Source organism: Cyrtonyx montezumae, unplaced genomic scaffold (genome assembly GCF_038088225.1).
Source record: "Cyrtonyx montezumae isolate F1298 unplaced genomic scaffold, pur_monq_1.0 scaffold_8, whole genome shotgun sequence".
NCBI classification, from domain to species: Eukaryota; Metazoa; Chordata; class Aves; order Galliformes; family Odontophoridae; genus Cyrtonyx; species Cyrtonyx montezumae.
The window spans coordinates 100,771,085-100,784,104 of record NW_027072089.1 but is presented as its reverse complement, the minus strand read 5'-3'; the positions used below and the strand labels follow the sequence as shown (position 1 = coordinate 100,784,104).

The window sequence follows — 13,020 nt, the reverse complement described above, 5'->3', positions numbered from 1 at the left end:
CTAGTAGCATATTCACCACAACAGCTAGGAACGTGGTTTCCACCTCTGGATGCTGGGTGGGAGGTAAGAGGAGGGTGCACTGGAGGCAAGGCTGCAGGCACTAGAGGTGTTCTTTGCGGAGCACGAACAGTATTTCAGCCTTTGTGGGGTTCTTTTCCCCTTTATTTTGTATGTTTCCAAAGCACTGGATACGTAATGCAGTGGTGCATAGATTGAATGTGAATCTTCAGCTTTCCAAACACATTTGTTTGCAGCTTCCCACACTGTATCCAAAAATCCAGCACTGCAGTGAGCTGTGAGCTGCATCCCGTTTGTACAGACAGGAACTGGTGGCTGCAGCTGCATTTGTGCTGAGAAACTGGCACTGCCCAGCTGTGCTCTGACATCTCTCTGCCCTCCGGTTCCTCGTAACAAGCGAAATGAGTGCACAGAGAAGCAAGAAAATAATAGAAGAGCTGAAAGTCACCGGTGCTTAGCCATGTCCTTAGCTGTAAGATAGGCAGTGGGCTTTCATGTGAGAATGGCACACACAGAGGAAATCGATAATGTTTGTATTTAAAAGATTTGAGATTTTTTCCTGCTGGACTAGGCTTCAAGCTGCGCTGCTGAATCCAACTGCTGCTCCCTTGACACAAGCACTTAGGAATGATTAAAGCTCTAACAAGCTGACAGCCAGATTTCTGCTCTTCAAGAGGAATTTAATGAACTCGGGGGATACAAAAATCAAAGAGATGGAGAAGCCTTTCACCACTTTGCTAGGACATTGTGTTTCTCCTGATCTGTGAATTCCTGCATAGGCAGGGATAGGGAGTGCCTGTTTTGGGCTCAGGGCTGGAGCTGGACTCCACAGTGCTCCCCCTTGCTGCAGCAAGGATGGAGGATGGGGGCTGCTGAGTCTCACCTCCTCTGCCGTTTCATCCAGTTTCTTTTCACCCCTGCATAGGCAGGGCCCAGGCTCTCCCCTGTTCATTTACATGGAGTTTGCAGCGAGCTGCTCTGCCCACAGTGATGTGCCTGGCTGCTGTTTGGAAACTTAACTGATAGAGCCTCAGCAGAACCAGTTAAATCAAACCCTCGGGGAAAGCAAACTGCCTTTAAATGCAAGAAGTTATTGATTTACTATTTAGCCAGTGTTCATTTAGCTCCTATGCAAAGCGTGCTTTCCTTTGGTGGTTATGTCAGTGCTCAGTGTGGTGGCCCCGCTCACCTGCACTGAGTGGCTGAAGCCCTCAGCCCAGAGGTAGGAAAAAAAGAAAGGAAATGCGCAGAGCACTCAGGGAGGATCTGGGCTGGGGCAGCACACCAAGGTCAAGGAGGAGATGCAGCTTTTTAGTAAGACTACCATGTCATTACCTCCTGTATATCCATTTGGATTCCAGGTGAGTCACTGTAGGTCCCTTTATTCCCTGTGTCTGTTCTACACCCTGCTGCAGCGTAACCATTCCAACAGGACAGTGAATGAAAAATGAGATGGGTTTTCTCTGAAGCTCTCCAGCATGCAGGCAATGTGCTTCCTTACAGCTCTCATAATGCTGGTTGACTGGCAAGCAAAATAGCACTCTCCTAACTGTTACAAAACCAAACTTGCAATGGTATTAGAGTAGTATCAGAGGCAGTGTTACTAGTGGTCTGACAGGTTTGGAAGCACTGTTTTGTACCTGGAAGTTGCTCACCTGCTGGGGATGCAGAAGGGCCCAACTGCAGTGTCTTTCAGAAGGGAGAAGAATGACATGAAATGTCTTTATTCCTCCATTCTCCTGCCTGTAGGAGAAGACACACACACACACAAAGGTGGGAAGCAGGGTTTGTTTGTTTCCTAAGGAGAGCATTCTCAGCAATAACACCAAATCTGTACCCACTCCCCACCCCGGCACCTGGCAATATGACAGCCCTCAATATTCAGGGGACAGAGATGCTTTGAAGTGTTGTTCGAATGTTCCTGCCCTCAAATTGAAAGACAGTGAAGATCCTTTTAAAGAAACAATCCTTCAGGAAATGCTTTAATCTATACATTCTTTTGTTTCATTAATCTGTGTTTTCCTCAGTTAAAAAAAAAATTGTTTTAATCTCTTGCTTGGGAAAAAGTGTTAGTACAGACTGCTTTCCCACAGGCTGTGATAAAAACGGGGAGAGGTGCAGCTATTGAGAGCTGTCGTGTTTGGAGAGGAGCTGAGAAAAGCTCCTGACAAGGAGGCTTGGCAAGGGGCTGTCTGGAAGGAGCTTGAGAGGAGGAAAAAATTGTGTGGGAAAGGAGTTTTGTGCTTTCAAGAAGAGATCTGCAGAAAGGGGAGAATTCTCTGCTACCTCTTGTTGAAGCGCCTCTTACACTGCAGATCTTCACAGAGCTGTCTGCTCTCTTAGCTTCTGCTCAGAGCAGCTCCTTGGAATGTTATCACTTCTGCTGTGCTCAGTAGCACATAGCCAGTTTTTTTCTTAGTATTTGTGGGGGAACCAAACGCCGCAGCAATGGGCAGCTGCAGGAGGTGCGGCTGCGTGGGATGGAGGAGCACGCACTAAGGCAGCTCGTGCAGCCTGCCTGCCACTGCTGATGGCTGACTTGGCCAGCTGCCCCTGCCAGCACCTCACTTTAATGTCCTGTGATCTGATACGTCCCCCTTTTTTGCTCAGGATCTTCCTCTGCTCGGCTCTCTGTGCCCCTCCCTGAATGAAGGCTTAGCTCACCACATGGCAGGGGATGTTCTCTTTATTCCACGATTTGCAGCAGTCAACAGAACATTCACACTTAGTTCACCATATAAAATAAATATGCCAAGGAGGTGAAACACGCTGGTATCATTCCTCTTCTCCTTCTCCCTTTAGCCCCGTTGGCTATGGGCTGCAAACACTCATCCCTCTGCAGCTGGGGTCCCCGTGAGGATAGCGGGCCTTTTCTGGCAGTACTGAACTGCTGTGTTGGTATTTGGACAAGTTCTCCTTAGAGCATTCACAGCCATTGTGAGCACCATGAGATTTCCCTAAAAACTGTCTCCTTTGCCAGTGTACTTCACACCTGGAATGTAATACACTGCAGCATGAAGATGCTTTCCTGCCCCTCTGTGTATTAGGATACCCAGCGACGCGTGGCGACAGGACAAAAAGGGGTAAGTGAAATCATTTTAATATCGGTGTATGAGAAACCACAAAAGAAAGAAAACATTTTTCTGGAAAATTCTGCATATGTATATATTGCATTGTCTTACAGACAAATTTACATCAAATACATGATATAGTTTAAAACACCGATTCAAAGAGGACAACAAATTAATTTTTCTCTTTCTGTACAGACATGGGAGTGTGATTTCTTTCCTGCTGCTAAAGTTTGCTGTTCTTTAGGAGGAGTACTCGTATTCTTCAGCACTGCGGCGTCCAAAATCCATCCAGCCCATGTAGTCTCTGTCATTTATCCTGTGCGTGGGATCAATGCTCTGTACTCTGTTTCCTAGGACAGAGAACCTCCCAGTGGAACCTACAGGAAAAGAGTGTGTGAGAGGAAAAAGTAAGCAGACATATTTTCATCCATTCCTGATCTGTCTATATTCGTTAGCAGATGCCCGCACAATGCAGTTGAAACTGCTTGACTTTTTACCACGTAAATCCACTGTCATATAAATGGGGAAAATGTCTTAGAAACTTGGTGGGATTGTCCCAAAGGTGACTTTTCAAAATCTTTTCAGACATAAAATGTGCAGGTCATGTACTCTCTTCTTTGGCTCCTGGGAAGGAAGAGCCATAGATGCACATACAGGAGCTCCTATAGCACAAACGAAGTAACAGGAGGGGTAGAGTTAGGAATAGCAGGTTTTGTGATAAGTAGGAATAGTCCTGAAATTCATCAAGTTGTGTCTGGAGTTCATAGCTACAGATGTCTATTACTGCAATCACACAAGGCTTCTTACTAAGACAGCAGCATTTCCACTGCCTTTCTGAATTTTTACAGTGCTTTTCACTGTGGGATGGGATGCTGATCTCTGACTTCGCTTCAGCCTTTCTCCCACAATTGTTTAGGGCATCAAAGTGATACAAATTACCTGCAGGGAGAATTTAAGCTTTAAAATGAGAAGTGAAACAGTTTGACATCATCACATTACATAAATAAAATCCCAGGGGAAGGTAAATTACTTCTCCCTGTGCTCCATGAAAAAAGCCAAAATAGACAGTAATTAGATTAAGCCTGAGGCTTGAGTGAATAAGAGGGACAAGTCCAACACAGTTAATGAGGAGTGAGGCTTGAGGAATGCTTGAACTGAGCAAAAAGGAAAAGGAGTCCAAACCAAACCTCACAAATCCAAATCTACACAGTTGTGTTGCTTACTGATTGGTGCCTGTGTAATGATTTGTAATAACCGTGTCTCACTGAAAAACAAAACCAATGGCACTGTTTTGTTAGTGGCTGTAAAGAGACACAGAAGTAAAAGTACTACAGAAAGAAACCAAACATGCTTTAGGCATTTTAGCAAGGTAATAAAAAAAGCCACCAACAGCACAGCAACAAACTATGAAAATATGTCTGTCTACTATTAAACTCTCAATACCATTAAACCTCTGAAATTCACATATATAGCACAAAATATGAAGCTACGTTGATAAGATTTTTTTTTTTTTTGGCACCAGGCAGGGAAAAGACAGTGCAAAAGTATCACTCAGATGTCAGTATTTAAGGGATGTTGGAGCCTGCAGTGACCTGTGGGCTGTAAGCGCTCCCCTGCTGCTATTCTGGTCTGGCCCAGCAAGGGCTCCTTAGAGGACTGCAAATTGCATGTGTCACTGACTTGTCAGCCAGATTTCTCAATGTCATGGTGCCAGATTTATGCTGAAAGCCTGTAGATGAAGTTGAGTGAAAGCCAGGGGTTACAACTAGCTTAAGAAATTCCCTAAGAGCACCTTAATTACTTTCCCTTTAACCAGAGATGTCCCTGTGGATACTGCAGCAGCAATATACAGTGAACAGCTTCAAAATTGCAGCAGACTGGCTATGAGGCTGCCATCTAGCCCCAGCCTCCTGGGAGAATTTAACTCTCACTGTTTTAACTGGAACTGCTGTCCAAAATGAGCCTTCCTATTAACCACAAGGGCAAATGCCATCGCTGCTGACCACTTGCACTGGCAAATGCCCAGCCACCCAGCCTCTGAGATGGAATTTTCTAGTGAGCATTCAGACAAGCTAAAATAGCAGATGTAAACGTTCTGCAGAGATTTCTGAAGAGCTGCACTGAACTTTCACGTTAAATGAGAACATAATTTTTTGGATGGGAAAACTGTTGATTGGCTTTGCTATAAATTAATTCTGCTTTGTCGTAGTGATTCTCTTCTGTACCAGCAGATACATCAACATGCTGGTGCCCAGCTAGCTCAGTCATGCCACAAGAATTCCATCACCCTCTCAGAGTCACTGTGTAGGGTTAAACATGTAAATACTTATCAACGTGTGTGCAGGCAATTCTCCTTCGTGTTCATGCTGAGCAAAAATTCATCCTAACGCTAAACCCTTCCCCACCTCACCTGGTTAAGCTATTTGGAAACATCAGCCAGCTATTCAAGGAGAATGTAGTGGCTACACAGGAGAAAGGAAAGGAAAGGAAGAGCTTGTAGGCTTTGTCTGCCTTGCAGACTCCTACAGCAAGATTCTTAGTTATTAATGGCTTTAACAGTAGCAGTGAATTGTGGAATTCTATATCTGAATTGTGAACTGCTAAAACAAGTTCCTTAATGAACGCTGTGAAAACTCATGGAGTGAGGAGAAGTCCCTGTGAATATATCAAAAGTGTTTTTCTGTTGTTTCTGATTCGTCCCTCTTCTGCACACAGGGATGAATGTGCATGGCAGCACACATAGTGCATAAAATGCAGGTGGCCGCTCTATTGCAATGCACCACCAAACACACAGCTGGGATTCTGCCTAGCACAGAGCTCAGCAGCAAGGCTACAGAGAGGAGAGCAGTAAATGATGTACATTATGGTTGTGTGGAGAGACAGGAGAGGAGAAGGCTCTTACCTATCAAGTGAATTTCATCCTAAACAAACTCTGGAGCTGGCAATCAATTAATTTGTCGCTCCCTATATGCCCAAGTAATCCTAACTTCTAATGCAGTCTCTGTCTCTGCAGTACAGGGAATAGATGAGAGAAGCTACTGCAAGCAAACATAACCCCACAACTGTACTGTGCTTTTTTCTTGAGGTTTGCAGTCATGTTCCTCCCTTAGAGGCCAGAGCAGTTAAGTTGCCCATGGTGTAACTAATTCAAATATGTAACAATTGTCTTCTCAAGCAGCTAATTAATCACACAACGGTGCAGCCTTGTGATTCCAGTACTCTATAGAAGTTTTACAATCCCATTACTGAATACTGGAGAGCTTTTAAGTAATTGCGAGATTCTGTCCTAAGGCAGCTTGGGACTGAAAACCTAACAGGAGGCAGCACGTTTTGAACCTGATGCGCTTTCACTTATCACAGCTTTCAGTTACTCTGTTCATCAGTGGTGACTTCTGATCTTCCCAAGGCTCACATGCTTCTGTAACTCTGACAAAGGAAAATGCAACACTTAAGGGATTTCCCCGTCCCTGGTGTTTCTGGCTGAGCTTAGGCTAGCTGCCTGCTTTGGCTAAAGCCACAGTAAAGCTCTCCTGCTTTCCTAATTTAAAAGAGGAATGGATGCGGCTAACTAAACAAAAAGGGCTTCATTTTCCCCGGATACCTGTACATGGCTGTCAACCAATGGCTGCTATGTAAAAATAGGTTTGTTTTTCTGTTTGTTTTACTTCTAAGTGGGAAAGAAAATGGTCTCAAATTCAGGACTAGCCAGGAAATAGATTTTCCCTATCTTCTATAGCGATGCAGGGATTTGTGCTAGGTAGATGACGGCAGGGTTAGTATCTGGGCATCTCAGAAGGAAACACCCCACACATCAGCAGTACCTTTCCGGGCTTGCTGCAGGTACTTGGCCAGCAGTGCTCCGATGCTCGCCCTCTGCTCGAAGCTCCCGTCCAGCCGTGGAGCAGGTTTCAGTGGTCCCGCCGAGGATGGGGCGCGGGCGTGCCGGTGGGGTTCTGTCAGGCTCTGCTGGAGCTCAGCAGGCAGCGGGCTGCCATCGTGTGAGCCCACGGGCTGCTGGCCGAAGGAGCTCGCCGACAGCACAGCGAGGAGCACACAGATGCATATACCGCCGTGCATTGCTGGAGAGAGAAAGGCACATCAGGCGGTCGCAGTGACCAGATGGAGAGCATCGTGCCTCATCCACCGCCCTGTCTTCCTCGGGGCCACTGGGTTCTGAGGGAACTTGGTTCTTTTGATGCAGGCAGCTGTGGATCTGCATTTAGCTAGAAGGTACGTGTGAGTAGCTAACTGTTGGGAAGAGGAGATAACACCACAGTGAATCGGTTTTACCCCTCCTAGTGTATGTGCTATGCCTCCCTTAGGCAGTTCTTATGTATTTTGGAAGCTGCAGCCCAGGAACAACTAAAGGAAACCAATGCAGAAAGTCCCAGGATCCAGGCAGCCACGTGCTTTGCTGCTGTGCTGAAATCTGCTGTTATTACTAATGCCCAATTTTGACAAGGTCTGTGAAGAGCGTTTACTCTCCTACCCTTCCTCAGTTTGAAATTAAGCACTGAAGAAGCTGCCTCATACAAGAGAAGAAGGAACAAAGTTGTGCCAAAAGAAAGCCCCAAAATCTCACACCATCCCACCACCTGAATTAACAGCATGAGCACACCACAACTGTGCTCTCCTTCATATAAACCAGAATTCAAGTGCAACGTTTACTTATTTATTTACTTTGGACCACTTCCATAAAGAAGCAAAGATGGGAGGAGGTAACCCAATGCAGCAGCACAGCCCGAGTGCAGCAGCTGGAAGAGCACATCTGGATACAGGGCTAACAGGACAAGCGAGGCACCCGGCGCTTCAGCAGCAGGAGGGCAACGTCCCGTGATACAGACACACGAATCACCCCGTGCGGTACCGAGCATCACCTTTCCACTTCGGAAAAGGGAGCGACGAAGTTCGTCCACACGCTCGCAATGCACAGAAGCGAACGCGGTGCACCCTCCCCGCCGCGTGCCGTCCGTTCCCTACCTTCCTTCTTGCCTTCCTTCTTCCCTTCCTTCCCCGAGGCCGGAGCGAGGAAGACCGCGGACTACGTGCGCCCAGACGGGATGTTAAGGGCAGCTCCGCCGCGGCCCCTTAAATAGCGGCGGCGGTGTTTGCACAGCTCTGACGCAGCAGCCCCGCCTCGGGGGGAGCGGGGCTCCCTCTTCTCCCTCCCGTCCCGTCCCGCCCCGCCCCACCCCCCGGCTCCGTGCTGAAGTTCGCAGTCCGACACGGGGGATGCTTTCCCGGACGGGATGCGCAGCGCGCGGCCCCGCTCCTAAAGTGTCCCCTGCTCTGCTGAGAGCCACGGGGTCCTCAGAGAGAAGGCTCTCGGGCTGTGCCGCCCCACCTCGTTGTCCCCGCGCGGTGTGCCCCCTGCCCGTGCCCCCCGCCGGCCTCGGCTCGGGGGGCTCCGCTGCTCATCGAGCGGCGGTCGGCAGAGGGCGACGGGCGCCCGGCTGCACCGACCCGGGGTTCCCGGAGCTTCAGGGCGGCCCGACGGCTCCTCGCGGAGTCACAGGGGCTGGAAGGGGTCTTTGGAGGTCGTCAAGTCCAGCCCTCCGCTGCAGCGGCTTCCCGTACGGTAGGCAGCGCAGGAAAAGTGTCCAGGCAGGTCTTGAATGTCTCCGGGGAGTCTCCCACAGCCTCTCTGGGAAGGCTGTTCCAGTGCTTCGTCACACTCACGGTAAAGAAATTCTTTCTCATGTCCGTTATGAAACTTCCTATGTTCCAGTTCCTGCCCGTTGGCTCTTGTTCTGTTGCTGTGCACCACTGGAGAGGGCCTTTCCCCATCCATTGACTCCAGCCCATCGGATATTTACAAGCATTGATGTGATCTCCTCTCAGCCCTCTCTCCTCCAGGCTGAACAACCCCCCAGTTCCTCAGCTTTTCCTCACAACCGAGATGCTCCAGGCCCCCAGTCATCTCTGTAGCCCTCACCTCTCACGTGAGATGGCGCTGGCTGAAGTTGCCATCCTGAGGCAGTTAGTAGAAAAGAGCAAATCCCAAATCCCCTGTGAGAGCAGAAAATTAAACCGAAAGCACGTTTCCAGGGGAGGGAACAACACTGAAACTGTTCCAGCAATGCCCATCCAAGAACCAGTTGAATAGCTCTCTGGGTAAAAAAACCAACACCACCAAAACACACAAATATCAAAACCCCCCACACTCACAAAGCTGGTATTTCTGATAACTCAATTTCACTCTTTTGTCTTGGTGGAAAAGATGCTTACTGCTGCTAGACAATTAAATAGTCAACAGTGAATTGGGCCATAAGAGCCTGGGAAAAGTATCACCATCTTTCTGGGAAAGGGGTGGTGCAATAACAGTTCTGGTAGAGTCGCATCAAGCCTTCGTGAAATGCACTGGAGATAATGAGTTCCCAAGGGGACAGCCCAGAGCTTAATAGAAGGGAAAGACAGAGCGCTTGCTAATGTATGCATATGCATAATTCATGTCGGAGAGGTATAAATATAAAAGCAGCCATTTAAACCAACGTATTTGTCTGGTTGAACAAATACGTGCTATAGGAGTTCATTTACATTGAGCTGATTTTGAATATCGGCACCATGACAAACATAACCAGGGCTGCACAAATGGGGATTGTTAATTACGTGTATCACTGTGAGAGCTCTGATCCACTGAAAGATCATGTCCCAACTTTTTCATCGTACTTCTGAACTGCTGAAATCACTATGTCTGCACTGATAAGGTCAGCACAATGTGAAGTTTTCTGCTTCATTCTGCCTATGTGATCTCATACAGGGACTACAAATGGTCTTTTCCTATCTAGCCAATGAAGTGAATGAAGGAAATTAGGGAGGCTATGACATTATTAAAGTCAGCAGTAGTGCACTGTCTGTAAGTCTGACTGTAGGTTTTTGAGCACTGAATTTTCCTCACCGAGCTCCTCAACACTAATATGCACAACCCTTGGAGATCCCTTACTGATTTACGGACGTTTTCTTTGGTGAAAGGTGTTTGCAGCTGTGTACAGCTTCCAGTCCTTTGTAAATATTAGTTATTAATATTTATATTAATATAATTTTATTCATATAATTATTAACATTATTAATTATTGGCAATTTAGTATTAGTTTGGGCAGAGAGACAGCAAGACTCTGAGGCAAGTTCCCTGCAGAAACTTAGGCTGCATATAGCAATTCCAATATGTAAGATTGGAATTTCTTCATCCTTTACTCCACTGCTGTCAAAAAATGTCTGGTTTCAACTGTTTTCTCTATTTTCTTGCAGAGTTTTTCTCCCCTGTAGCAGAGGTAGCTGAAGAGTTTGTAGCTGAGCCTTTGTTTTGTGTTGTTTGGCACAAAGCTCTGGGCTGGGCTTGAACCAAGAAGGCAGCACGAGGTATGAGGGATGCACACACTGCTTCTTGTGTCTGTTCAGCATGGAGGTGGCCAGTGCCAATGGTAGAGTGCAGCAGGGCATTGCAAGCAGTAACATTTCATTCTTTCTCTGCTGTGAGGTGGAGCAGAGCTTGTCAGTGAGTGTCAGTGAGTGTCAGGTGCTTGGAAGTGCTCTGCTCTTTCCTATAGTAGTGAGCATGCATATGCTGTTGCAGTACTTCGTTTCTAACAATGTGCACATGACTTTTGTCTCTAATGTGCATTTCTTGGCAATATCACGTGCGCTTGCAACTGCATGGTTATCACGTGGACAGCATAACAACTCACAGCAGCTATGCTTGATGCCTTTTCTTTATAGTCAAAAATAAAACATCCATATGGATATTACTCACTTTGTGTTGTTGCATGGCTTTGGGTTCCGTGACATATTAAACATGGAGGTATATACTGCTAAGTGTAAGTATACTGGGAATGTAGACCCTGAAGATAAAGCCAGGTGCTGGCTCTCTTGTGGGACTAAGGGGCCTCATGTCCAGGAGGGTAACAAGAAATACATTCTTTTGCTTCTAAGTGTGATGACATTTTTTCTAATTATCACTATATGGTGTGCTTTTTAAAATTTTCCTTTGGACCCTGATACTTAAGGGTTCATTGCTATGTTAGGGTGTCGGGGCAAATTATTTATTTTTATTTTTGTTGTATGAAACTGATGGAGCAGCAGTCTGGAGGACAGTCAGGAAATGAACAGTTTAATTTCTGGAGTTAATGACAAATTAGTGAATTTATTATTTGGACCAACTGCATAGACTGTAGATGTATGAATAGAGTCTTGAATATATTTTAAAATAACATGCTGTTCTGCTACTGCTTTTGTGTGTGTTGATTCAGCCACTTCAGTTTTGGCCTTTAGTTTTCTTCTAGTCTTTGAATTTTAATTTCTATCAAATGACCTCAGGCTTCCACTTCGATGTCTTTTCTCTGAATTTGTATTGCACTTGACAAGAAGATAAGTTCTACTTGGAGTCAACCCAGAAAGTGAGAAAATTTGTTCCTGGGCAAGTGAACAGGAGTGCTGAATTCTTTCACAGAAAAGTCTCTCAAACTAAAACACCAGTCTGAAGATGTATCAGACTAGCACGTCAGACCTTAAGAAGTGTCCAGTAGAAGCAGATCAACAGAGATGATGCTGATGACCCATTGATCACCCTAACCATGTTTCAGGTGTTCGACTTAGGGCTAGCCTACTCAGGTTCCAGGGATTGGATGCTTGTTGGTAGTTGAAATGCACCACATGCAATGCTGGCTGTCTTCTTTCAGTTCATTTTCATCAAAAAGGAACTGGACACTCACAGTGTGTTATGCAATGGAAACAAAAGAGCTATGAGTGGGAAAGACCAGGAAGTCTTTGTCAAAAGTGTGCTCCCAACATGAACTGTGTGCACTAATGTCAATTCATCAGTTATTTGGGGATTACACACTGCCTACATCTGTGTGAAGTAAGAGGAAAATTATGTTTCCCAGAAGCAGGGTTGGATTGTTTAAGAAATTAGATTTCAACCTGTATCCCATGCAATTCAGACACTTGATATGGAAGCTTTCTACAGATCAACTGGAAAACTTACTTGTGTAGCATTTCCAAAATTGGCTCCCAGTGGTTTTAAGAGTAAACAGTGATGTGGAACAGAGAAAATCCCTTCTAGGAAACTACCTAATCCCAAATAGTTTGCTTTTTGTAAATATTTCTATATTTTTTTCTCTGAAAGACCATATTGATCTTATGTGGAAATGAGCTGTCTGTTTTGCAAATCTGACCACAAGATGGAGGCTTTTGTGCAAGCCAAAGACTAAAAATGAAAGTCAAATAGCTAGAGAAAAAAACATGACAAGGTTATGTAACATATTTATTCCTAATAAATTCTCAGTGATTCCAGCAATACTTTGAGGAGTATGATAGACTTTGAAAAGGTGATAACACTGACAAGCAGAGAATGCAAGTGCAGTAATTGGACTCTCATGAAGTCTGTTTAATTCTTGCTTTGTGGAATACTCTGGTGTTTAGTACTCACCTTTCCTTTTCCTTACTGGCTTTAACATCGCCACCTACATTTCCAATAGAAATGAGTGAAAACAAATAATGTGTAACATACCAACATAGAAGGAAGAAGAAAATGATAACCACTAGCTGAGACTAAGGCATATGAATTTATTCATTGCAGTGTTCTTCTAATTCCTACTCTTGTTAGGCACGCTCTTAAGCCCCTGAAAATACAGAAGTTATATAAACTTATGCAAATGTGTTTTATTAGCTCGAGTGGGCCGACACAACTTGAAATACCTCCCTAATGCTCTCATGAAAACCTCTTGTTCTTTGAACTTGTTCTTTGCTATTTTGAGGCCTTGGGGCTGTAATCTCCCAGATTTTATGTCATTTTTATGTTTATAATTAAACATTTCATTCAGCTTGCCTTGCTTATAGTTGCTTTAGTTATGCATGAAGCACTTCAGTCCCTGCCCTTCTTCAGTGCAGAGGTTTTGAACACACTTGTGTGTTATCAGTGCAACTACAACTCATG

The 13,020-nt window shown here is 45.5% G+C and overlaps 1 protein-coding gene across 1 annotated transcript; it reads right to left on the bottom strand.

Annotated features, from left to right (window-relative positions):
* Positions 1–3,128: 3,128 nt before the first annotated feature.
* On the bottom strand, positions 3,129–8,126 carry CCK (cholecystokinin). The gene is made up of 3 exons (XM_065752795.1): positions 8,070–8,126; positions 6,911–7,168; positions 3,129–3,466 (listed from the first exon to the last, which is right to left on the bottom strand). Exons 2-3 carry the CDS (start codon positions 7,164–7,166, stop codon positions 3,330–3,332), a joined length of 393 nt encoding a protein of 130 aa, XP_065608867.1. The 5' UTR covers positions 7,167–7,168; positions 8,070–8,126; the 3' UTR covers positions 3,129–3,329.
* Positions 8,127–13,020: the final 4,894 nt, after the last annotated feature.

What these genes read in the sequence shown, in the direction of transcription:
- CCK (XM_065752795.1), bottom strand. Translation starts at nt 7,166, where the DNA reads ATGCACGGCGGTATATGCATCTGTGTGCTCCTCGCTGTGCTGTCGGCG. An exon ending in CCTGCAGCAAGCCCGGAAAG is followed by an intron (nt 3,467 to 6,910) that starts GTACTGCTGATG and finishes CTTTTCCTGTAG; the next exon opens with GTTCCACTGGGAGGTTCTCT.